This window comes from Mobula hypostoma, chromosome 11 (assembly GCF_963921235.1).
Source record: "Mobula hypostoma chromosome 11, sMobHyp1.1, whole genome shotgun sequence".
NCBI classification, from domain to species: Eukaryota; Metazoa; Chordata; class Chondrichthyes; order Myliobatiformes; family Myliobatidae; genus Mobula; species Mobula hypostoma.
This window is the reverse complement of record NC_086107.1, coordinates 56,087,918-56,112,199: the sequence shown is the minus strand read 5'-3', so window position 1 is coordinate 56,112,199 and position 24,282 is coordinate 56,087,918. Positions and strand designations below refer to the sequence as shown.

Below are 24,282 nucleotides of genomic sequence, written 5' to 3'. Positions count from 1 at the left end.
CTACTCCCCAATATAAACATATGCATGGCCCAGCTTTTCCACAATATTTGTCTGACACAGATACAGACAACATCCTAGTTGTTGTTCGGAGGGTCTTCTCTCCAGATTTCATTGTAACTCTACCCCAAGCTGTGCCAGTTCTGTTACAGCACTGGCTCCTACCTTACAATATAGAAACTTGCCTATATTAACCTCAAAGAGTACGGCAAATCCAATCCAGTTAATTACCGCTCAATCAACCTATTCTCAATTATCAGCCTGATGATGGAAAGGGATTACTGATGGAAAAGGATAACTGTAGCGCTATCAAGTGGCATTACTTTCTAATAACCAGTTTTAGTAAGATCACTCAGTTCTAGATATTTTCATAGTGAGAACTGAATTCCTGATGTGAATTGAGATTGACGGCTATGAGTCAACTGACCAAGAGTGTCATCAAAGAGCCCAAGTAAAATTAAAGTCAGTGGGCATCAAGGGAAAAAGACCTCAGTCTTTCAGAGATATACCTCCCACAAAGAAGGGCAGGTGTGGTTGTTGAAAATCATCATTTTAGACCCAGGAAATCACAGTAGAGGTTCCTCAGGGCAGTGTCCTAGCCCAACCATATTCAGTTGCTTCATCTATGACCTCCCAAACATCAGAAGGTTAAAAAGGGATATATTACATCATGCCCAATTTCATTTGCAATTATTCAGCAATTAAATCAACCTATACCTCGACCTAGAGCTAGACAACATTCAGGCTTAGAATGACAATTAGCAAATATCACCCATTTCACAAACCTGCCAGGCAATGAAATAAGTCTACCTACCTTTGGCTTACTATCAATGTCCTGTGATTGCCACAATCCTAGCATTAAATGGACTGGACACACAAATATTGTGGCTACAAGAATAGTTCGGAGATTGTTTATCCTGCAGTGAGTGACTTACCTCCTGACCAATTACAATGCAGCAATTAGGACTTCAATGGGATGTTTTCCACTTACCTGGGCGAATGTAGCTCCAACAGCACTTCAGGGGATTGACACCATTTAGGACAAAGCTGCTCAAACACCACCTTTACACTTGCAGATTACAATGTCTCCCATCCACTACATAATGTACTGGGTGGGCACAGGAGTACATTCAGCCAGAGACTCATTCCACCAAGATGCAACACTGAGCATCATAGGAAGTCATTCCTGCCTGTGGCTATCAAACTTTACAACTCCTCCCTTGGAGGGTCAGACACCCTGAGCCAATAGGCTGGTCCTGGACTTAATTTCATCTGGCATAATTTACATGTTACTATTTATTTATGGTTTTATATTGCTATATTTATACTCTATTCTTGGTTGGTGCAACTGTAACGAAACCCAATTTCCCTTGGGATCAATAACGTATGACTATCTATCTATCTATTACAATTGCAGACACTGACTTAGGCTCCTCCTAAGTTCACAGCCTTTACCACCAACAAATGAGAGGGACACATGGAAAACCACCCGCTTCAGATTTCCTTCTAGGCTGCACCGTTCTGACCTGGATGTTATTGAGCTTCCTTGATCATCAGCAACTCTAAATCCTGTATCCCTCTCCCCAACTACACCATGAGAGTGCTTTCACTATAAAGACTGTAGTGGTTCAAGAGGGCAGATAATGTCATCTTCTTAAGAGCAACAGGGTCACAGAAACAGGCTTTTCAGCCCATTGAGTCTATGCTGATCACAAAACATTCATATACACTGACCTTACATAAATCCCATTTTATTCTCCTCACACTCCCATCAACTCACCCCAGACTCTACTGCTTACCCGCACACTAGGAGCGATTTACAGTGGCCAGTTAATCTACCAATCTGCATACCTTTGGGATGTGAGACGAAACTGGAGCAGCTGGAGGAAACCCATGCAGACAAACTCCACACAGACAGCAACAGAGGACTGAACTGAACCTCGGTAACCAGGAGGTACTCCAGGGTCAGGGAGTCCAAAACGAGAGGGCGCAGATGCAAGGTGAAAGGGGAAGGAGTTAAAAGAGTGTTGAGAGGTAACTTCTTTATGGTTGTCGTGAGTGTGACGCCAAACCAAGTTATCGGGCAATTGATACTAATGAGAGAGATACGAGAGACAATGGAGAAATGTTCAAAATGCTGATGAGAGAGGAGAGAGGGATTAATGGAAAAGAAACACAATTCAAAATATTGACAGACCGGTTGCCTTGAACCTGAACTGTTTGAAGTTTGATGGACAGGCAATACCCCAGTAGGGGGATAAAAACAGCAGGTTCGCTAGGCACGCAACACACCACGAGATAACGAGACCCTGGGAAAGAGCGGTGTGCCCCCACAAGTTGGTGGAAGTTTGGAGGTCTGGTTTGGGGGAACCGACCATAGGCTCCCAGGGTGTAAAGGTACGATCGATGGGAACCTGGTGTGTGTGTCCGTCCTTGCCTGGGTGCCGGGTTCACCACGGAAGAACGATCGTACCCGGAACGGAGGGGTCACAGTCGGTGACCACAGCGGGATAGAAGACATAAAAGGGTCCGCCCAAAACCAACTGCGAAGACAAAGGTCTGCTTGAATCAAATTGCATCCCCCTCCCTGTCTCTCTCCCCAACGGCACAACAGCGATTACTGCGAACTGTGCTAAGCTGAACTGAACTCTGCGTCACTTAAGACCTGATCGTTTTACCCCTAGACTGCGATAGAGCTTGGTTGATTCCTATTACCCTAGTTCTGTGTACATATGTGTATTATCATTGCTAATCTGTTGCATTTATATCCTTATGATTAGAGTACTGTGTTACTTATTTCTTTAATAAAACCTTATTTGTGCCTAGTAGTCCAGATTCCAACGAGTGGTCCATTTCTGCTGGTTTGGCAACCCAGTTACGGGGTACGTAACACGAGTACCTGGGAAGATACTGTAGGTACATGGAGGGAAGGGCTTGGAGAGTTATGGGCTGAATATAGGCAACAGGGAGGGTTCTCTAGTCAGTGTAGACTGCAAGGGCTGTGGGAGCTGCTTCCATGCTGGATTGCTATATGGTTCTTAGGACAGTGGCTCTATCAGCAGCACCATTGCACCACTGTACCACTCTACCCAACTGCATCAATGTGGTGTCCAAGTACAAGCAATAATTGCTGGCCTGGCTTATGACATATAAATTCCATTTAGAAGATAATCTAACCTTGGCATTCAATGCTGGTACCATTCCCGAGTCCTCTGCTATCAACAGCTCTGACCAAAAACTCAACTGGACTAAGGTACATAAATACTGTGGTTACAAGAACAGGTCAAAGCTGTTGTTCAGTAATGAACAACAAAGCCTTTAGTCTGCCTGTAAGTCAGGAGTGTGATAGAATACTGTATTTGCTTAGATATATGCAATTGCAGCGATACTTAGGAGAATGGCATTTGCTTGCCGGCATCCTGTCACACTCCCCTAACTATTTAATCTCTCCGCCATCAGTACACTGGGGCATCAGTAAGTCACAGAAGGAAGAACCCATCTCATGTAACAACCTATAGCACTTTATAACCATTGGATTGCTATTGAAGATCAGTTAAAGTAGGTAAACATTATATTTAGTTTCCACAAGGCAAATTAAAGTCTAACCACACAACCTCTTGCAGGAGTAAGGAAGACCAGCATATTCCTGCTCTGTTTTCTGACATTTAATTAATTCTTTATCCACGATACTGAGTAGTACTACAGGCCCAAATTTCCTGTCCTTAAATCTTAGAAAACATGCAAAACAGACAGATTTCCCCTCAGATTTGAGGTGATATAATCTAGCATTTAATTTAACCTTATATGAAACTTATCATGTTTTCCAGGTGAGGCAACACTTCACCTGCAAACCTGCTGCAGTTGTCTTGTGTCTGGTACTCCTGATGTGGCCTTCTCTACATCGGTGAGACCTGTTGTAAATTGGGGGACCGCATTGACGAGTACCTCCACTCCCTCTGCCAAAAGTGGAACTTTCCAGTAGCCAAACATTTCAATTCAGATTCCCATTTCTATTATGACATGTTGGCCTATGGCCTCCTCTTGTGCTATGATGTAGCTACCCCAAGGGTGGGGGAACATCTTATATTCCGTCTGGTAGCCTTCAACCTGATGGCATGAATATTGATTTTTCGTTCTGGTTAAAAAAAAATTTCCCTCCTCCTCCCTTCTTCTATTTCCCACTCTGGCCTCTTACGTCTTCTCACCTGCCTATCACACCCCACAGTGCCTCTCCTCCTATCGTTTCTCCTATGTTCCTCTCTCCCATCAGATTCCTTCCTCTCCAGCCCTTTACCTTTCCTATCCACCTAGCTTCATTTATTGCCTTATAGTTATCCTCTTTCCCCTCCCCAACCCTTTTATGCTGGTGTCTTCTCCCTTCCTTTCCAGTCCTGAAGAATCAAAATATCGACTGTTTGTTCATTTCCATGGATGCTGCCTGCCCTGCTGAGCTCCTCCAGGACTTTATCTAAGTTGCTTTGGATTTCCATCATCTGCAGATTTTTTTGTTATCAACTTCAGTTCATTGTCGTTCAACCGTACACATGTGTACCACCATAGAAACAATGTTCCTCCAAACCAAGGTTCACAACACAGTACATATAACTCACACACACAACACAAAGTAATATTACCACAAATGAATTAACAAATAATGAGGTGTATTTATGATACAAGTTCAAAAATAAACAGTACAACAATACCTGTGCTTCTAAGGTGATGAAACCTGGGTGTGGCAGGAAGACCTGGGCGTGGTTATATGACTAAATTGGCCTTTAAGGTTATATGCTTTCGGAGCTCCAGAGTAACTTACTAAACACTTGATATTTATATCTCCTACACCTAAGAAATGTTTTGTGGATCAACAAATCTATTTTTGAGGACTTATTTCAGAGTATTGACTGAGCAATTTTAATAGACCGATAGCTTGACTGGTTTCTACTTGCATTATGTGAACTCCTATCTTGCTCCCTATCATAGTTATACAGCACAGAAACAGGCCCTTCAGTACAGCTAGTCCATGCCAACAACTGCATCCTCCCCGCTAGTCCAAGTTGCCCACATTCAGAACATAACCCACCAAGATCCTCCCCTCCAAGCACCTATCCAAATCCCTCTTAAAAATTGCAATTGTACCTGCCTGTTCATTCCAGGTACTCGCCTCTTTCTGTATAAAAAGTTACCCGTCAGGTTTGCTTTTAAATCATTCCCTCTCATCTTTTATCTGTGCCCTCCAATTTTGGACCCCCAACCCTGGGGAAAAGACTATAACTGTCCAACATCCATACTCCTCAATGATTTTATAAACTTCTATGAGGCCAACTTTTATTCTCCTGCACTTCAGTGAATAAAGATCCAGCATGACCAAACTCTTCCTGCAAATCAGACCCTCTAGTCCAGGCAGTATCTTCGTAAATCTATTCTGCACCCTCTCCAGCCAACAGTCTTTCCTCTAGCAAGGTGACAAAACTGTACACAATATTCCAAGTGCTGTCTCACCAATAATATACTGTATATAAATGTAACATAATGTCCCTACTACCAGTATGCAAGCCACCTTCTCTATCACCCGTCAGCATGCACAGCAGCTTGCACATGTACTCTCATGTCTCTTTGTTCCACAGTACCCATCTGGACCCTGACGTGCAAAGTACATTTTATTATCAAAGTATGTATGTATTATACAAACTTGAGATTTGTCTCCTTGCAGGCAGCCATGAAACAAAGAACTCATTAAAAACAAAAGAAGACTGTCAAACACCCAATGTGCAAAGAGGAAGAAAAAGCAAATTGTGCAAACAATAAAGCAAGCGAACAGTATTCAGAACTTTAGTTCACAATGCCAGGCATCTCTACAGCTGATTCAGAAGCCTACTAGCTGCAGGCCACAGCCTCAGTCCAGCACAGATTCAAGCAAATCCCCCAGATCAGCAAGCCGAACCAGTCTGTCTCTCGCATCTGACCCCAACACGCTGAGCATTGCAATCTGGCTCAGTCTTTAAATTGTCAAAACCTTGGGTTGTTCCTCATCCACGGGCTCAACTCAGCCACCTCAATACGGCCAGTACCCAATCTTTCCAGTTAGACTCAGCACTTAAATCGATCAAACTTTAGATCTTTCCCCACCTCCCCTGGCTCCGCTATATCCAATTATCCACCCTTTCCAATTTGGCTTAGCCCTCAATCAATCAAACCTTGGATCTTTCCACACCTCACCCTGGCTCTGCCGCATTGAATGGCCTCCAAGTCCGCTCCATCAACTCCAGTCTGGACATGCTGTGTGGCGGACCCAAATGCAAAACCCAGACGCTGAAGTACAAGGAACAGGACTAGGTTTGTCAAGAAAGCAAGGGAAGAGGGGAAGAAATGATGCTGGACATTGACACAGTCCCAGGACGAGACTAGGATACAGGGCCTGGGCTAGGACTTGACTAGGAAAGCAGAACTAGGACACAGAACTAGGAACTAGGAGCCTTGGCCAGGGCTCTGAGCCAGAGACTGGACAGGGACCCAGAACCTGGGTCTTGACTCAGGCTCAGACCCTGGAATTAGGCGAGGACATGACATGGCTACAGGACTGGACAAGGCTTGGATTCTTCAAGGCTTTCCTGGGCAGGACAAGGTACTCCTGGGGTGGACGAGAACACAAAGCCTTGATTTGGTCTTGGCAGAACAGGAACTCAGAGACTTGGACGAGGACTGGACGCTCGGAGCATTGGACAAGGACTGGACGCTCCGAGCCTTGGACAAGGACTGGACGCTCCGAGCCTTGGACTTGAGAGACAGGAACATGGAACACAGAGCTGGGACCCCTCCTTGGGAACAGGACATAGGGCCAGGACTTATACACAGCTTACTGAACACAACAAGATGGTTCTCAACACAAGGTAGTGGCAAATGGCCGGACCTACTTAGCAAGAACGTAGACACAGAGATTGTTCCCAACACAAGGTAGCGGCAAACAGCCAGACCTACCTAACAAAGGCATGGACACAGAGATGGTTCCCAACAGAAGGTAGCATCAAATGGCTGGACCTACCAAGCAAAGGCATGGACACAGAGACAGTTCCAAACAACGAGGCTCCAGTCTTGCTCTAGTGGTAGACACAGCAAGGCTCCGGTCTTGCTCTAGTGGTAGAACTTGACAGCGATGCAGTTGCAGGTAAGACTTCCAAAGAGAAGGGAACAGTCCAGCAAATGAAGCTGAACCCAGGAGCTATTTATGTAGCCAGCCAAAATGAGAATCAGGTGCCTTAATTAGAGCACCCACCAGAACAAAGGAAAACCAGAAAACCTGGAATAAGGAACGATGGACCGGACCGTGAACCGGAATGCAGACTTCACGGACTGGACCATGCCATGTTGCAATTGTCCTGCCCCAGCGAGACTCTAGCCACACAGAAAAATGACAGATCGTACAGGTGATTCAGATGAGCTCCAACAGGGATCCACAGGCCACTGTTTGCTATGATGGTTTACCAGAAAAAGTGTGAATAAAGAAGCATTTAGTTGCTTTTTTTGTTTCATTGGCGACCAGAAAGTTATCACTCAAACCAGTAAGTAGTGCCAGACTTAAATCTTCTCTATATAAACACTACACTGGTTTGACTCTCCAAAATGCATCACCTTACATTTATCTAAGATGAAATCTAATTGCCAATCCTCAGCCCATGCACTTAAATGATCAACCTACTTCACAATAACAAGACACCTTAATTTAGTTTCATTAGTAAACTTGCTAATCATGCCCTATACATTTGTATCCAAATCGTTTACATAAATGAGTAACATATGTTCCAACATTCCCTGTGGCACCTCACTAGTCACAGGCCTCAGTTGGAAAATTGACCTTCAACCATTACCCTCTGCTTCCTATCATTAAACTAATTCTGAACACTCACTAGTTCCCCCTCAATCTAACCTAGATCAGCCGACTATGCAAAGCTTTGTCAAAGACCTTACTAAAGTCCACATAGACAACCTACCTACCTTCATCTATCCTCTTAGTTACCCCTTTGAGAAACTCCAAAAGATTCATTAGACATGGCCTCCCACGCACAAAACCTTGTTGAATTTTCCTGATCGGGCCCTGACTTACCTAAGCAATGGCAGATTTTGTCTCACAGAATTCCCTCCAGTAACTTCCCTATAACTGAAGTCAGGCTCACTGGCCTGTAGTTCCCTGGCATGTCCTTGCTACTCTTCCTGAAGAATGGAACAACAGTGGCTACCATCCTATCTTCTGGAACTTTGCCAGTGACTAATAATGAAGCAAATATCTCTACAAGGGCTCCTCTGATTTCTTCTTTGGCTTCCCATAAGTTCTGTGGCTGCACTTGGTCAGGTCCTTGGGATTTGTCCACCTTGATGTGCTTCAAGTGCTCTTTCCTCATAATATGCAAATGATTCAAGACCTCCCTACTTATTACCCTCATTTCTTCAGCATCCATGATATTCCCCTTAGTAAACAGCGAGGAGAAATAGACTTTAATAACCTCAGCCATCTCCTGTGTCTCTATAGGTAGGTGGCCCTGACATCTACACGCCCATTCTGGTACTACCTCATTATGGTCTCCATTCCATCACAGACGTTCTGCTTGCTCTCATGGCCTCTCTCCCACTAACTGAACTTCCAAATTTCTCCAACTGTTGAAGTGGAAGGTCATCAACCTGAACCATTAATTCTGTTTCCCTGCACACAACCTGAATACCACCAGATCTATGAATGTGGAAATAATTGAAGATGTACACCTTAGCTTTGAATCACTGGGTAATGAAGAGAAGCAAGAATGGGTGATGGCCATTTCCTTGGGGGATGAGGTCAGTTACTTTTGGAAAAGATTGTAGAACTGTAACCCCATTCCTCTTCCTCACAATCTCCTCCAATGCTAGAGTTAACCCGTACTCATCTCTAGCAAGAAGGGGCATCTACTGGAAAAATCTCAAACCAGGATCCAAATATAGATGTTATATGCTAATGACATGGGGCAGATTTCCCTCCAATTAGTTCCCTAAATGGTGGAGGCTCCTTGACACCATGTGGGATAGAAAAGTAAATCTAAATTAGTAATGGGACTCTCCTATCGCTGAATGTTGCGAACCGTACTGATAATTTATTTTCTGGCTATTCAGGGAAATTTCCAAGGAGCCGGCCTTTTCACTCCAAGCAGGATGAAAGAGCGCCGAGGTTCGCGGCAGATTACTCAGTTTGCACGGGTCCTGGAATGCGGAAGTGGTAGCCGAGGGTTGTTGGGAACATACGGCTGTGCAGCTGAGAGGTTTATCGTAACTATCAGAAAGCTGCGAAAACAGAAGCGTTGTTGGCGAAGTGGGTTAGAAGAGATGTCCCCCGAAGAGAGCTGCTGCTAATTCCAATCTGGACACTGATCACTGGTGAGGCGGGACTGGCTGATCATTGGCAGGATTCAAACTTAACCTTTAGTTTGGGAACACTCCAGCGCACGAGATCATGGAGCAGGTAAGTCTACAAATATACCAATTGTTTCTGACAAACTGCCTCGAACCGCGGTTATTCCATCAGCACAAACGCCTGAGTTTTTAATAAATAAGGTTTCTAAGTGTAAGGGTGTGATGGGTACTTTAAACCTATTGACTAGGAGAAATAGAATTACGCCTCTTGGTTTCACAATATTCTTGTATTTGTTTTTTCATTCTCTAAAACTGGAGGAAAACAAATGTGAAGATAGGGGCTGAATGTTATTTTCCGTGTCACAGCGAAGGTGAAAGTTTTTGAAATATCATGTACAATTGTGAAAGTGTTTTGAAAGACTAATTTGTTGGGAAGGAAACGGAAAGAGTGACAATTATTGATTTCAGGGCAGGATAGTCTGACACTGAGCCGTGGAAGGGAAATTGCCCTGCTCCCAGTTTCCTGGGCATTCCGCGTATAGGTTGGTACAGAAGTTGGCCGATACTTCACCAGGAGTTACTTGGATAATGTGCTCGGCCTCCTTATCGATTCGCGCACAGATGTTCTCCAAGTCCAGGTAATTTAGTACAACGAGATAAGCAGTAGGAAGCACCCGATTTTGCAAACCTGTCGTGACTAATAAAAGTTCAATATCGTTTATGTTTTTCTGCCAGGGTATCATTTAGCTTCACGTGCATAATGGTACATGGGTGAAGAAAATCGGAGAGTTAAATTTGTGGTAGTGCAGGGCTTGCGTTATCGAACGTTTTGTACGGGAAGAGACCGGCCATCGTGCAGCAATGATTGACATAAGGGGAGTTTACAGAAAAGGATAGTGCAACAATGCAGCAGCCGTGTTAAATAAGGCAAGTTGGTAAAATGTCAAAGATAAAGGGGTTTTAACTTGAACAACAAAGTGTTAACAAGGTAGGTGAACTAAATGCACAAATAGAAATACAGGAGTTTGACCTAATCACAAGTAATTCTGCAGATGCTGGAAATCCAGAACATGCACACAACATGTTGGAGGACTCAGTAGGTGAGGCAGCATCTGTAGAAGTGAATAAACAGTCGACGCGTCGGGCAAAGACCCTCGCCAGGACTGGAAAGGAAGGGGGAAGATGCTACAAGGTGATAGGTGAAGTCCAGGTACGGTGGGGTGGGGTGGGGGGGGGGAATGAAGTAAGAAGCTGGGAGGTGATAGGTGGAAAAGGCAAAAGGCTGGAGAAGAAGGAATCTGATTGGAGAGGAGAGTGGACAATGTAGAAGACTCTCGACCATGTAGGTTTTTATCTGTTCAGATTCTGCTGCTGCCTTAGAGTCTATAAAAGGGAATAAATCAAAAGCTCGTCCTGACATACTTATTGAGATTTTCTTAGTGTTGTTTTGAGTAGGGAAGATGGGTTGTGCAGTTAGATTTTCATGGATACCTGGGTATGCTGGGGTGGAGGGAAATGAAATTGTGGATGGCATTGCAAAGACTTCCTTACAGAGCAGGCAAGTAGAAATTAGAGTTCCCCTAGGCAGAGCAGAATTGAGAAGTAGGATGAAAAAAGCTATAGAGAAGAAGTGGCAGAAGGATTGGAGAAATGAATTAAAGGGCAGGCATTATTTTTCTAGTCACCCACTAGTTAAAAAGGTCTCAGACTGTTACCTTTCAAATTGTAGAGATACTGTGAAATTAACAAGACTTAGGCTGGGGCATTGTGGGCTAAACTATTATTTAAAGATAATAGGAAAACATCCTACTGGATTATGTGACTGTGGTAGTCCAGAGACAGTCCAGCATATTTTGCTGAGCTGTAATTGATACAAAATTGAAAGAAGCATGCTGTTCAAGAGGCTAACTGGCTTAAATGTATTTTGGTTTTATATTAAATCTTTGTTTGGCCATCAAGAGAATCAACATCTGATTGAAGAGTCTACCATTCAGTTTATAGGTGAGACTAGGTTATATTCGAGAATTTGAGTTCCTTGAAGTTACTAAAATTAATTATACATCCTGCGGAGGGCAGTAATATGCCTAGATGTGTCTAAACTGCTGGAAATAGAAGAAGAAGGAGGAGGAGGAGGAGGAACAACACCACCACCACCAGGGGTAGGTGAATAGGCAGGGGAGGAGAAGAGGTAAGAGGCTAGAGTGGGGAATTGAACAAGAGGGAAGGGAAAGGGGGAGGTACAAATTCCTGGAAGTTGGAGAAATTGATTTTATGCCATCAGGTTGGAGGCTATCTAGATGGACTATGAAGTGTTGGTACTCCAACCTGAGAGCAGCCTTATCATGGCAGAAGAGGAGGACATGGCCCAACTATGTCAGAATGGGATTGGAGATAGGAATTAAAATGAATAGCCACTGGAAATTCCATTATTTTGCAGATGAAACAAATTGACAAAGCAGTTGATTAGGTTTCAAATAACGGCCTTTACACACACAGCTACGAAATGAACAAAGGCAGGAATCTTTCTGAGGTACTTTACATCAATAAGATTGGCAAAAAAAGTAATAGGATAATCTTGGGCAACTTCAATATTCACACACAATCAAACTGGTAAAGGCTGATTTGTGGATGACTTATTGAAATACTTTATGACAGTTTGTTATGATGGACTCTTCAAGTGAACAGGCTGCTTTAGAATTAGCAAGAAACAAATATAAAGGATTATTTGTAAATAGATTCATAATATAGGATTTTGCATTCTGTTTTAGTGACAATCATCGGTCCAAATCTAGAGTGTTAAACTTAAACTAAAGTTATTAGGTATGAAGGAAGAGTAATTGATACCTGGTTTGTTATTATCACATATGCCAAGATGCAAAGATAGGGAGCCACAAGGAGCGGTGTCATGTTCATACAATGTAAAGTTATATTAATGCATTAAATAAAGGTACCAAGGGTCATATATCTGAGTTGCAGATGACATGGAAATAGGGAGAGTAAGAAAGTGTAGGGAGGATACAAAGTGTTTGCAAAAGAAATTGGAGAGATTAATTGAATGCATAAAAGGATTGTAAGATGAGTATAATGTGTGGAAATGTGGCTATCCACTTTGGTAGAAGGGATCAGAAATACTTTATTTGTAACTGGGAGCCTCATGAACGCTGATGTTTGATGAGATTTGGGTGTTCAGGAAAGAGGTCAGGGTGGAGAAACAACAATTGATTAGGAATAGAACGTTGACTTTATTGCAAGAGCTGTGACTTAAAACACTGAAAAGTCTTGTGTGTGTTTGAAAAGTCTTGTTACAATTGTATGAGGCTTTGATAAGATCACACACGGAATGCTGCATTCATTAATCTCACCACTTAAATAATGTTAATTTTACCAGTGTGGACAATCTCACAGTTTCCTACATTATACTCTAGTCGCTAACATTTTGCACATTCAATTAGCCTACTATTCTCTTTGAAGACTCCTTTTTTGTCTTTCCCACAATTTCATTTCCCAACTACCCTGGTGTCATCAGCTAACTTGGATATTTTCAAATAAGTCAATAATATAATTTTGAATTGCCAAGACACTGGAAGCAGTGCAACTCGATTAATATCTAGGGACATTGCCTTACTGGGGAAATGCTGGCCTATATTCTCTGGACCATTTAGAAGATTGAGGGATGATCATATTGAAATAAGAGGATCTGACAATCTACATGTTTTGGTGACCACCAAGATGAGAATGGTTTCTTTGGTAGGGGAAATGCAGAACATGAAAGTACATTCAGGATAAAGGCCAAAAAAATAAGAAATTTGTTTTCCAAGAGGATTGTAAGTTTTGGAATTCTCTACCACAAAGAAAGTGGGTGCTAATCAGATTCACATATTGAGCCTGGGCATTGATGAACTTATTCTTAGCTTGCTGTTGTGCAGAGAATTATCACCAAGTACATTCTTTATTTCTGCATTGGTATAGCACAAATCTGACCGAACTGCAGATCAGAGGCTGGCTCATTTGATTGGGCACCAGAGTTGGCATTCAGTTCAGGTGCATATACCAGAGATGTCTGGAAAACATCTTCCAATAATTATGAGATGTACAGTAGTAGATTGACAACTGTTGTCTTTCTCTTTTGTGATCTGTTGTTTTGTACTGCCTAGAGTCAAAAAAATTCTACTTGGTATTTCCTGTGTTGCAGGGCAGGGGGTGGGGGAGGGAGATAGTTGCTGTAGATGCAGCTGGACTGAGTTGATGTTAAAAAGATACACGAGTCAGAAAATGATTTCCACTATTTGCCTGGAATACTCCCTTGAGTATTCAAGTGTGAAAATAAATTATTCAGCTAGAATGCTCAACAGGGAGACAATATGAGGATGTTGTGGGAGAAATGTGCTGAACATTCTTTGCCTAGTGCTTTGCTTTTATGTTGATGTTGCTTGAAATTATCAGCAATGAACAAGATAAATACACTCTGCATTTGCCAGCTCTTTGAGTGCATTGTATAAGATGGAATAAACGGAATGACCACACTAACCATTTATGTATCCGTTCATCATCCAATATTTTGTAGATATTTTGTAATTTACTCTTTTTACCAAATAAGTCAACCTAGAAGTGAGACTTTAGAAATACAAGGGTCCATAGAATACCCATAGAATAATTTTATCTTTTACAGGATGAAGGTGGATAGAGTACAACAATTGTAAAAAAAAAGCAAAATGCATGGTGTAAATGCTGGGAATCTGAAATAAAAATAGAAAATGCCGAATTAGTTAGAACATGGGTATGAAAACATTGCCAATGAGAAGATTTTTAATTCATTAAAAGCAGTGGGGAAAACTGGATAACCTGGAGGACTGTGGAAAGTAGGTTGAAAAAGCAACTTCCATTTATTAAGTAATAGTAATTGCCCAAGGAATGAAAGGTGTAACTGGATATCAGTTTACTAAGCAGGCAGAATGAAATCATTAACCTGTATGGGTTAAACTAAGCCAGTATTTATTTGACGATGAAAGTAAAACCTAAAGCTGCTCCACTCTCCATATACTCATAACTATGTAGCTAAGCACAGCTCACAGCCATTCCATATACAAATTTGCTGAGATATACTTAGTATCTCATTGCTGTATGCTGACTCAGCATATGGATAGCATAGAGCAAGATAGGACACCCGGTTCAGGCAGTGAAAATGTGGCAGGCTACTCCAGACATCAGCAGTGGTAGAGTGTTAGCTGTTTTAAATCCTTCTGCAGTCACATATCAGATGACTTGTCATGGGCCCAGCACATAGATTAGTCACAAGGAAGGCACACCAACATCTTCACTTACTTTGAAGGTGAAGGACGTTCAGCATGTCACTGAACACTCTAACACACTTCTACCAATGTCTCGAAGGGTCTCGGCCCGAAACGTCGACTGTACCTCTTCCTAGAGATGCTGCCTGGCCTGCTGCGTTCACCAGCAACTTTGACGTGTGTTGCTTGAATTTCCAGCATCTGCAGAACTCCTCGTGTCTATCAATGTACTTTTGACTGACTGCTAATCGGTTGCATTACGGTCTTGTAAGGGAATCCAATGCACAGGAAAATAAAAAGCTGCAGAAAGCAGTGGACTCAGCCCCACCATCAAAAGAATCTACAGGGGGTGCTTCCCCAAGAATGCAGTATTCATTATCAAAGGTTCCCACTATCTGGGCCATGCTATCTTGTTGCAGCTGCTATCGGGCAGGAGGTACAGAAGCCCACACCATCAGGTTCACGAGTAGCTACTTCCCTTTAACCATTTGGTTCTTGACCCAACTGGTACGCCATTAATTATTACAGTTTGGCACCATTTTGATCACTTTGAACTGAAAAAGACTCATGATTATTTTGTTCTACTTGTAAAATTGTGTATATTGATGTTTATCTTTTTCTTATGAATGGTGCTTATATGGTGTTACGATGTGCCTGTGATGCTGCTGCAAGTAAGTTTTTCATTGCACCTGTACATGCACATAATTGTATGCATGATCATAAACTCAATTTTAAATGAATAAAAAATTATTTCAAAGGACAAGGAAACGTATTTTATACAGGAGAAACTCAATTCCTTACCTGGGGTAAAAACCAAGCATACTATCAAGGGACACCTAAAGATTCGCAAAGAAAGATATGAGGGAAACAATACCTAAGTAACTGGACTGAAGTAATGTGAGGCAAAGAAATGAGCTATATCTTATTATATAACTCTACTAATTAAATGTAGTAACAGTAAGGATTTAGCATCTACCAGATTGTTGTTTATAAACTTAGCAGGTCTATTAAAACCCTCCAGGGAAGGAAACCAACTCCAAGGTTTAACCTAAGTCCATAGCAATACACTTGATTCTTAACTTTCCTTGGAAATGGCACAGCAATTTTTTTCAGTGTGAAGGCAATTCAGAATGGGTAATAAATTTCTCCAATGTCAAAGGTGTCCACATTCTGTCACTGGAGGCAAAACACAATTTGTTAATAAGATTTGAAAAAGCGGATAAATGCGCAGGAGCTGGTGAAGAAGTAGGTATAGAATGAAAGTTCTGAAGTTTATAGACGAAGTACAAAAAACAACTTTCAATCTTAGACAAATGAGCCCATCAAACAATATTGTTTGAAGTTTAAATTTGGTCTTCGGGTTGTGATAGAGAAAGCTGCTCAGCTGTAATCTGGGGCCAGAATCAGGATGAGGGAGAATGATGTTCACTGGTATTTTCACACAAATGCTAGACCTATCTTAGCTGAGGGGAGGTCTGTAGCTTACATTAAATTCTATTAGTTTAGGAAAAATGCCCTCTTGTTAGATTTCATTGTTTTATTTAATTGTTTGAGTTTTGATTGATTTTAGGTTGGTAAGGATGGTCTTGGAGACAGAGAGAGGAGTTGTGGGTCAGGTTGGGGTTTAGGGACAGGGATGAGGCGGAGTTAGAGGTCAGGCCGGAGTCTAATTCTCTGCTCTGTGTTCGAAGACCAGCGGACGTGGACGTGGGACATCTGTGATCAGATGTCGGACTTTGGACCCGCAGAGAGTGGACAATGCACCCACCCTCCCATAGGTCAGCAAGTTGTTGGTGGGTTCTGGAGCTGGATTTCGTGTGGGGAGGAGAAACAAATTCAGATGAGCCTCTAGGTTTGTGAATCAGTGAAAACAGAGTTTAAGGCCTAGTGTTCGGGGTCCTATAATCCTGTTTCTATACACCTCCATTTTAAATGATTGGACTTTTCTTATGTCCTCTTGTTCATGGCACTTCTATTAGAGAGAAAAGGTAAATAGGTCAGTTTGTTTTCCCTGTGCTGCAGCTTCAGTGGACACCAAAAAACAATGAGTTTTTTCAAATCAGTCTAGTAAATCATTTTAAACGTTACTACCTCTTCTATAGTTTTGGCATCCTTAATTTATTACAATGTTTTCTTTGATAAAGTAAAAAAGCCATCTTTTCTTTGAACCCTGTGACAGTCAATAAAAATCAGCAATACAAAAAGGAAAGCAGATGTTCACAGCTGTAAAAAATCAGATTTATGATGGTTCTGAACCCATCAAAACACAAACTCAGCCACTAGACTTTTAGAGCTGGGGCTTATCACTTCTTGAGTGAGTTTGATCACTGTCGGCAGCACCTTTTTTTATGAATTTTAAGGATTTTTAATCCTGTTGTCTCTAATAAAATAAACTAAGATTAATTAATATCAATGTAGGTTAGCTTAATGGACGTGGTCTTGGAAATTGACAACAGAATCTGACAACCAAGCCTTGGGACCCCTTCTGTATATGTATAAATAACTATCTATCCAAGTAATGAAACAAACACAATATACTTGCATAATAAGGAAAACATAAAAGAAACGAGAAATTCTGCAGATGCTGGAAATTCAAAGCAACACACACACACAGTGCTGAGGAATATCTGCAGGTCAGGCAGCATCTATGGAAATGGACAAACAATCCTATTTTAGAATTATACTTACTGTAATGAAGCATGCTATAAGATTATAATGAAGCAGAAGCTCAATTTATTCCATTTAGCAATATAAGTGACAGTAACTTTGACCTATTTTGAGGTCATAAATAGATGAAAGGGACGTGATAGAGCTTGCATCTGAAGTTCTCCAACTGAAAAGTACTGAATAGCTGAGGAAGTAACCCCTTAGAAACGGGGAAACCAAGGCTGAATCAAAACAGGAAGTTATGTGAGGTATTGATCACTTCTGGTAAAAACAAATTCTCTCAGACTGCAATGTGATGAAACTTTCTGAAACATGTCTCTTCTTGTCAGTGCTTTTCTTAACTACCGCAGATTTCCATAAGTGATCGGCCTACTTCTGCTCCTTTGTCTTAAGTTAACATAGAACATAGAAACATAGAAAATCTACAGCATATTACAGGCTGTTCAGCCCATAATGTTGTGCTGACCATGTAACCTACTCTAGAAGCTGCCTAGAATGTCCCTACTGCATAGCTCTCTATTTTTCTAAGATCCATGTACCTATCTAAGAGTCTCTTAAAAGACCCTATTGTATCCGCCTCTACCACCTTCACTGGCAGTGCATTCCACACACTCACCACTCTCTGTGTGGAAAAACTTACCTCTGAGATCCCCCTTGTATCTACTTGCAAGCACCTTAAACTTTGCTCCCTTGTGTTAGCCATTTCAGCCCTGGCTATCCACATGATCAATGCCTCTCATCATCTTATGCACCTCTATCAGGTCACCTCTCATCCTCCATCGCTCCAAGGAGAAAAGGCCAAGTTCACTAAACCGGTTTACAAACCCAGAATTCCCCATTATAGCATCTAATAATTTATTCAGTATTGCTAGGGTACTTGATGGAACTATATTGATGGAAATATCTTTGCAATATTGAGCAACCTATCAACAAATCTACGGTTAATCTTCTCAGAAAAATCGATACAGATCATTTCATTACAACAGTGTATTTTGTACAAAGTGAAACAAAGTGTGTATAATAAAGTGTTGCTGTTACAGAGAAAGTGCAGTGCAGGCATGTCGTAAGTGCAAGGCCATAACAAGGTAGACTGTGAGGTCAAAGAGTCTACCTTATTGTACTAGGAGACTGTTCAATAGTCTTTACCAGTTGAATACAAGCTGTCCTTGAATCTAATGGTACATGCCTTCAGGCTTTTGTATCTTCTGCTTGGTGAGGGAGAGCAGAAGAGAGAACATCTCGGGTGGGTGGAGTCTTTCATTATGTGGGCTGCTTCACCAAGGCAGAGAGAACTGTAAACAGAGTGGAGGTTGGTTTCTGTGATGTGCTGAGCTGTGTCCGCAACTCTCTACAGTTTTGTCAGTCATGGGCAGAGCAGTTACACGGGCTGGTGGGGCCCGGCCATTTCGGAGTTGCAAAGACATTGGGGCAGGCTGTGTGAACGCTGCTATTGACCTGGTACAGGCAGGATGTGGAGCTGTTCTTGCACTGCTGTGATGGTTGCATGTCCCAGAAGGAACCGGGCTGACAGTCTAGGGCACCAATGAGTAGTACATGGTGGGGGTCTACTGCCCCTCCCAGAAGAAGGAGCTATCCCCCAGGCTGGGAAGCCACTGGAAGGGGCCGGGAGAGGTGCTCGACTGCATCTCTGATGTGGTATACTGGGTGCGGTTGCTTGAACAGAGGAAGGCAGTCGTGCTGCGCTGGGACCGGCTGGCACCATGACGGCCCTTGGCCAACATTAATCCAGCGGGGCAGAAGGAAGGAAGTGTCACTCTGGGTGCCCTGCCTCTTGCCTCACACAGACAGGGCCTCCCCTGGAGGGGGCTCCAGAATCCCCTAGCACCCCAGGCAGCAGTACTGACCCCCACCGGAAATTTTGGACTTTGTTATTTGTAGACTTTGGGGTTGCCGAGGATGGCTGACCCCTCGGGAGGGGGCAGAGTGACACTTTGTGGGGGGGGGGGGAGCGTGATTGACAGCCCGCCCCTGCATTCCTTTTTATTGTTCTTTCACTGTTTATTGTTCTTGTGTCAAAATACCTCTGTGGCATTGTGGTGGTAAGTTCCAGTTCATTTATTGTTACATTTTAGCTTGGGTTATATAGTTATTCGCTTGTGTATTTATGGGTCACCCTAACTGCAATCAGGGTGTGTGATGGGTCACCTCCCCCATCTGTATGAAACTGGTTGGGGTCATGGTGCCTGGTCTGTTTTTGTGCTTGTCACAATAAGAGTGTTGTTGAGTTTAACGAGCTTCCTCGTGTGTCATTATGGACCGAATGCTCGCCACAGTATGATATATCTAGGTAACTTTGGTTGATAAAATAACTGTTCTAACTAACTGTTCTAAATCACACTCAGCTTTATTATTACTGACATTTACAGTTCTAACTAAATTTTGTTCCTGTTATCAATGGTATCTCAAACCTCCAGTGGCAGCGCTGAGGTGGTGCTAGCTGGTGCTATACCACCAGCAGTAATTACAATAGCACCACCAAGAAATTAACTGAAATTTGACATACAAATTGCAGCTGCTTTGCTTTCTCTGTATAGTTTTGAATACAGCTTGTTTCTCCAGTTGATCTAGTGAAACAGCACCCCCAATTACCATAGCACCCACGCAGCAATAAAGTTATAAATTCTGTGCTGGTCTAAGGTCAGATCCACTCTACACTTCCGCTTATTCGTTTGTTGTCAATGTCTTGCCATTGCTGTCCTCACTCAGAGCAGTTAAGCTGATCTAAGATCACTTCAGGTGGTGATATCACTCACTCTCACTCACGCGAGAGATTGATAGTATACATACAAAGTGTACATTGTGCAGGATCCAGGCGCAGATCCATGGTCTCACGAGACTAACGGATGCCACACACATGCATTGTGATTTTACAAGCTAGTGTGGGCCTGGCACGGGCATTATTTTGGCTGGCGTGAAAAATGGATCGATTTTTAGTGAGAAAACGACCTCATCCAGAGAAATCAGTGGTGTCTCAGCCTGAGCCTGTCTTAATTGAAAGTGACATGCAGAAAGAAGTAAGTGGGGATGAGGACGACAGCAGTTCACCGAAGGAGTGTGAGGGCGAAGTAGAGGAACAAGAAATGGAGCAGGATTCGGAAGAGAACATGGATGAAGCTGCTGTTAGTGCTAGTGGGAATACTGTTAGCGATGTTAGCCAGCAGCCTGAGGAAGGACCCCGTCGGCCAGCATTGGAAAAAGTATCCTTCGCAACATTTTAGCAATCAGCAAAGGAGTTTTATTCGTGGCTAGTTTGACCTGTACTCCTGGCTGGAATATTTGATCACGAAAGATACTACATTCTGCTTCGCATGCAGGCATTTCATGTGTGGAGGACAAGGGTTCCATTCTTAGTCTACCTTCACTGTCACCGGTTACCGCAACTGGCGGAAAGCTACAACAGCTTTCAAAACCCGCCATGTAAGTGCAGCTCATAAGTTTGCTATGGAGGCATGGGCTGAATTCAGATTGAGAAAACAAGACGGTTCAAGATCGGGAAATATGCTTGATAAAGGACATGCAAAGATTGTCCAAGAAAATCGTGAGGATATGAGAGCAGTGGTTGAGTCTCTACGCTATACTGCGTGCTAAGGTACTGCCAAGAGAGGACACCGGGAGGATGATGGATCTGGCGATAGGGGAAACATTGTTGAGCTGCTCAGTGTAATTGGGCAGTCTGATAAGACAGTAGCTAAAAAAAAATAGAGGACAATCCTGGAAATGCAAAAAACACCCGTCACAATATCCAAAATGAAATTATGGGTATTATGGCAGATATGGTCAGACGTCAAATAAGTGCAGAAATAAGGAGGCTGGACATTTTGCCATCATGGTGGATGAAAGTAAAGACTTGAGTAAAAAGGAGCAAATGTCAGTGGTGGTGTGGTATTTGAATAATGAAACAGTGCTTGAAGAATTCTTGCACTTCACTCCAGCAGGAGGGTTGGACGCAGAGTCTTCTTAAAAGCATTGAACAGACACTCACCCAGTGTGTTATTGATAAGAATGCGTGTATAGGTCAGTTTTATGATGGGGCGGCAGTGATGTCCGGGTGCAATAATGGGGTACAAGAGAGGTTCAGGAAAGCGGTCCCACAGACATTATATATACATTGCCATGCTCACAGACTTAACCTTGTTTTAGTGGATGTTGTGAGTAATGTACAACAAGCAGGCGGGTGAGTTTTTTGAAACTGTGCAGCTGCTTTACAACTTCTTTTCAAACTCTGTTGCCCACGATCTTTTCATGAAGAAACTGAGAGAACTGGAATCAACTGCACAGCCCGTGGAGTTGAAGAAATTGTCAGATACACGCTGGGCATGGCAGTATACAGCTTTGTGTGCTATAAGGAAATCACTCCCTGCCATTCTAGCTACACTACAGGATATTATGGGTCAACCAAATGCACAGAGGAAAACGGAGGCCAGAGCTGTAAATGGACTGATTGATGAGCAGTTTGTTTTACTTCTCACTCCGTTTGAGGATTTATTCTGAGTCACCAAGTTCATGTCAGACCAGCTACAATCACCCAGTTTGGAGCTTTCATCTGCTGTGGACTTGGCTAAGTCTGTTACCAATGCACTCTCAGCAAAACAGAGAGAGGAATCATGGAGTGAATTTCGGCCAAGAGCTAGGGACCTGTGCGTCAAGGCCGGTATACAGAGCAGACCACGTGAAAGGACACAGGCCCAGCCACCCCGCTGCCTACATGATTTTGTTGTTGAGGCCCAAACCAAATGCACACTTGTCACACCCTCTGATGACCTTCGCAAGCACTGTTTCTATCCGGTTATAGACAGACTTCTGACTGAAATGAAAAGACGGTTTTCAATTGAGACTGGGGGTGTTCTGACTGGAGTCTCAGCATTGAGTCCCAAACACAAGCTCTTTCTAGACAAGAACTGTCTTTGGCCAATGGCCCAGTACTATGGAGTGACTGAAGTGAACCTGACTGCAGAGCTACATCAGGTTCGGCGTCTGCTGGAAACAAAACAAAAGCAAGGACAGACAGTGAATGACACAGTGGAATTTCTAGCTTTAATGAGACCCTACCGCGACACATTTATAGATTTATACAAACGAATCTGCATATCACTGACTCTACCTGTGACATTTGCCTCATGCAAACGGAGTTTCTCTTGCCTCAGACACCTGAAAAACTACCTAAGGAATAGCAGCAGCGATGCTTGGAACAGCAGCTTGGCCCTGTTGGCAATAAACAGCCGGAGGACAAAGGCATTTGACATCCAGAAAATCATTGATACTTTCGCCACCACTCACAACAACAGACGATTGTGCTTCTCTGAAAACATCAATGGTGAGTGCAGTTGATCTTTAAAAAATTTGGGCCTAGACTAAGCTGATTATAATTATTATTTTGTGGTGGATACCCCATAGTCCTTATGTTTCCTGCAAATCCCAAAATATTACATTTACTGCTGTTAAGCCTACTGGTTTTGCTTAGACTTCCAAGCGGTGATTCTGTTGATTTTTGTTTTAAATTCAGTAGCCGAACTAATTGAGGTATTGCATGGCCAGAGTACGATTTGTCCAGCTCCTGGTAAAGCCTTGCATCTGTTGTTTGCCTTATTTGACTTTAATAATGTTGTATCGTTTGGCATTTTCTGTCTACGTAATGCGAATAGCAGTGGACATTGTGGGTTAGTGTTGTGTTTTTCGGTTGAAAAGCACACATTTGACGCTGATTGTGGGATTGGTGCATGATTCACGTTGTGCACTGTGGGTCAGATGCTCTGTTGGTTTGTTTGTTTATTCTCTGTGTAGCCCAGGTTGTCTCCGATGCTGCTGACACTGTCACAGTTCACTTCTATAGTAGATTTATCAATTTCTGTTGCTGGTGAATCAACAGAGGCATTTATAGTAGGCACATAATGCTTGCAACTGACTTTTGAACGCCACGCATCTGGCCTTGCACATACATATTACCATACAGTACATCCCTCAGCACCATTACAGAATAATTCAGCCCCACTGTAGCACCAGCAACAAAAAATCTCTGGCGCCGCCAGTGCCAACCTCAATTTGAATTTTAACTTCCCTGTGAATTATTCAAATAAATTTGAATAGCTGCAAATTCCCAGAAGAGTTGCAGAATAACTTGGCTTCTCTCGATTTGACTTTGAGAAAAGGTGGGGTCTTTTGCCCGTTACTATCATTTGATTTGAGTCAATTAAGATGGTCCCCTTTGGATTCTTGGGTAAATGGATTTGGTTGGTGGATTGATGTTTTCTTTTATGGAAGGTTGTATGGCGTATAGCTCCGGGTTCATGCTCCAAATTTTTTTTTTTCGGTTTTTTTTGTTAGTGGGGTTTTTTTGTTTTAGTTAGTAGGGGTTCTTTTTTCCTTCTTTCTTTTTTCCAAAAAAAATTAGCTTTAACATTTTGTTTTTTTCTTCTTATTATTGATATATTGTTTAGCTTGGTTGATAGTTTAACTCTTATTATTCATATTGATATGTTCACTTGATTAATTTTTTTTGTTGTGGATTTTCAGTAATAATTAATAAAATGATTTAAAAATGAAATGAATAATTTGGCTTCCATCAGGTTTTTGTGCCCTACTTGGGATACATATTTTCCACAAATGCCAAATGCTTCCATGTATGCCATTCAGTCGAAGAGGCACTCCGCTGGTTTGGGGCGGCGGGGGGGGGGCGCGATCGTGCATATTGTGTCCTAGCTGTCTGTGTGATCTACAAGCCAGGGCAATACAATACGGAGAGCATGCTGTTGCCCATGCAGCAGGCTCCCCCTCTCCGTGCAGCTGATGCATCTAAAGGTACGACAAAGACCAATACAACACACTCAAAATGCTGGAGGAACTTAGCAGGTCAGGCAGCATCTATCCATCAGCGTCGAACTCAACATCTTAGGGACTCCAGCTTAGTAGCTAACCACATGTGTAGGCCAGCATCTAGACTTGG

At 42.6% G+C, this 24,282-nt stretch overlaps 1 protein-coding gene across 2 annotated transcripts in view; it reads left to right on the top strand.

Annotated features, from left to right (window-relative positions):
- Positions 1-9,251: 9,251 nt before the first annotated feature.
- Positions 9,252-24,282, top strand: part of LOC134353766 (anoctamin-9-like) — a 171,446-nt gene continuing 156,415 nt past the window's right edge. For both annotated transcript variants that reach the window (XM_063062116.1, XM_063062115.1), the window contains exon 1: positions 9,252-9,475. In XM_063062116.1, coding sequence (XP_062918186.1) covers positions 9,467-9,475 — 9 coding nt within the window. In that variant the 5' untranslated portion in view covers positions 9,252-9,466. The remainder of the gene's footprint in view (positions 9,476-24,282) is intronic.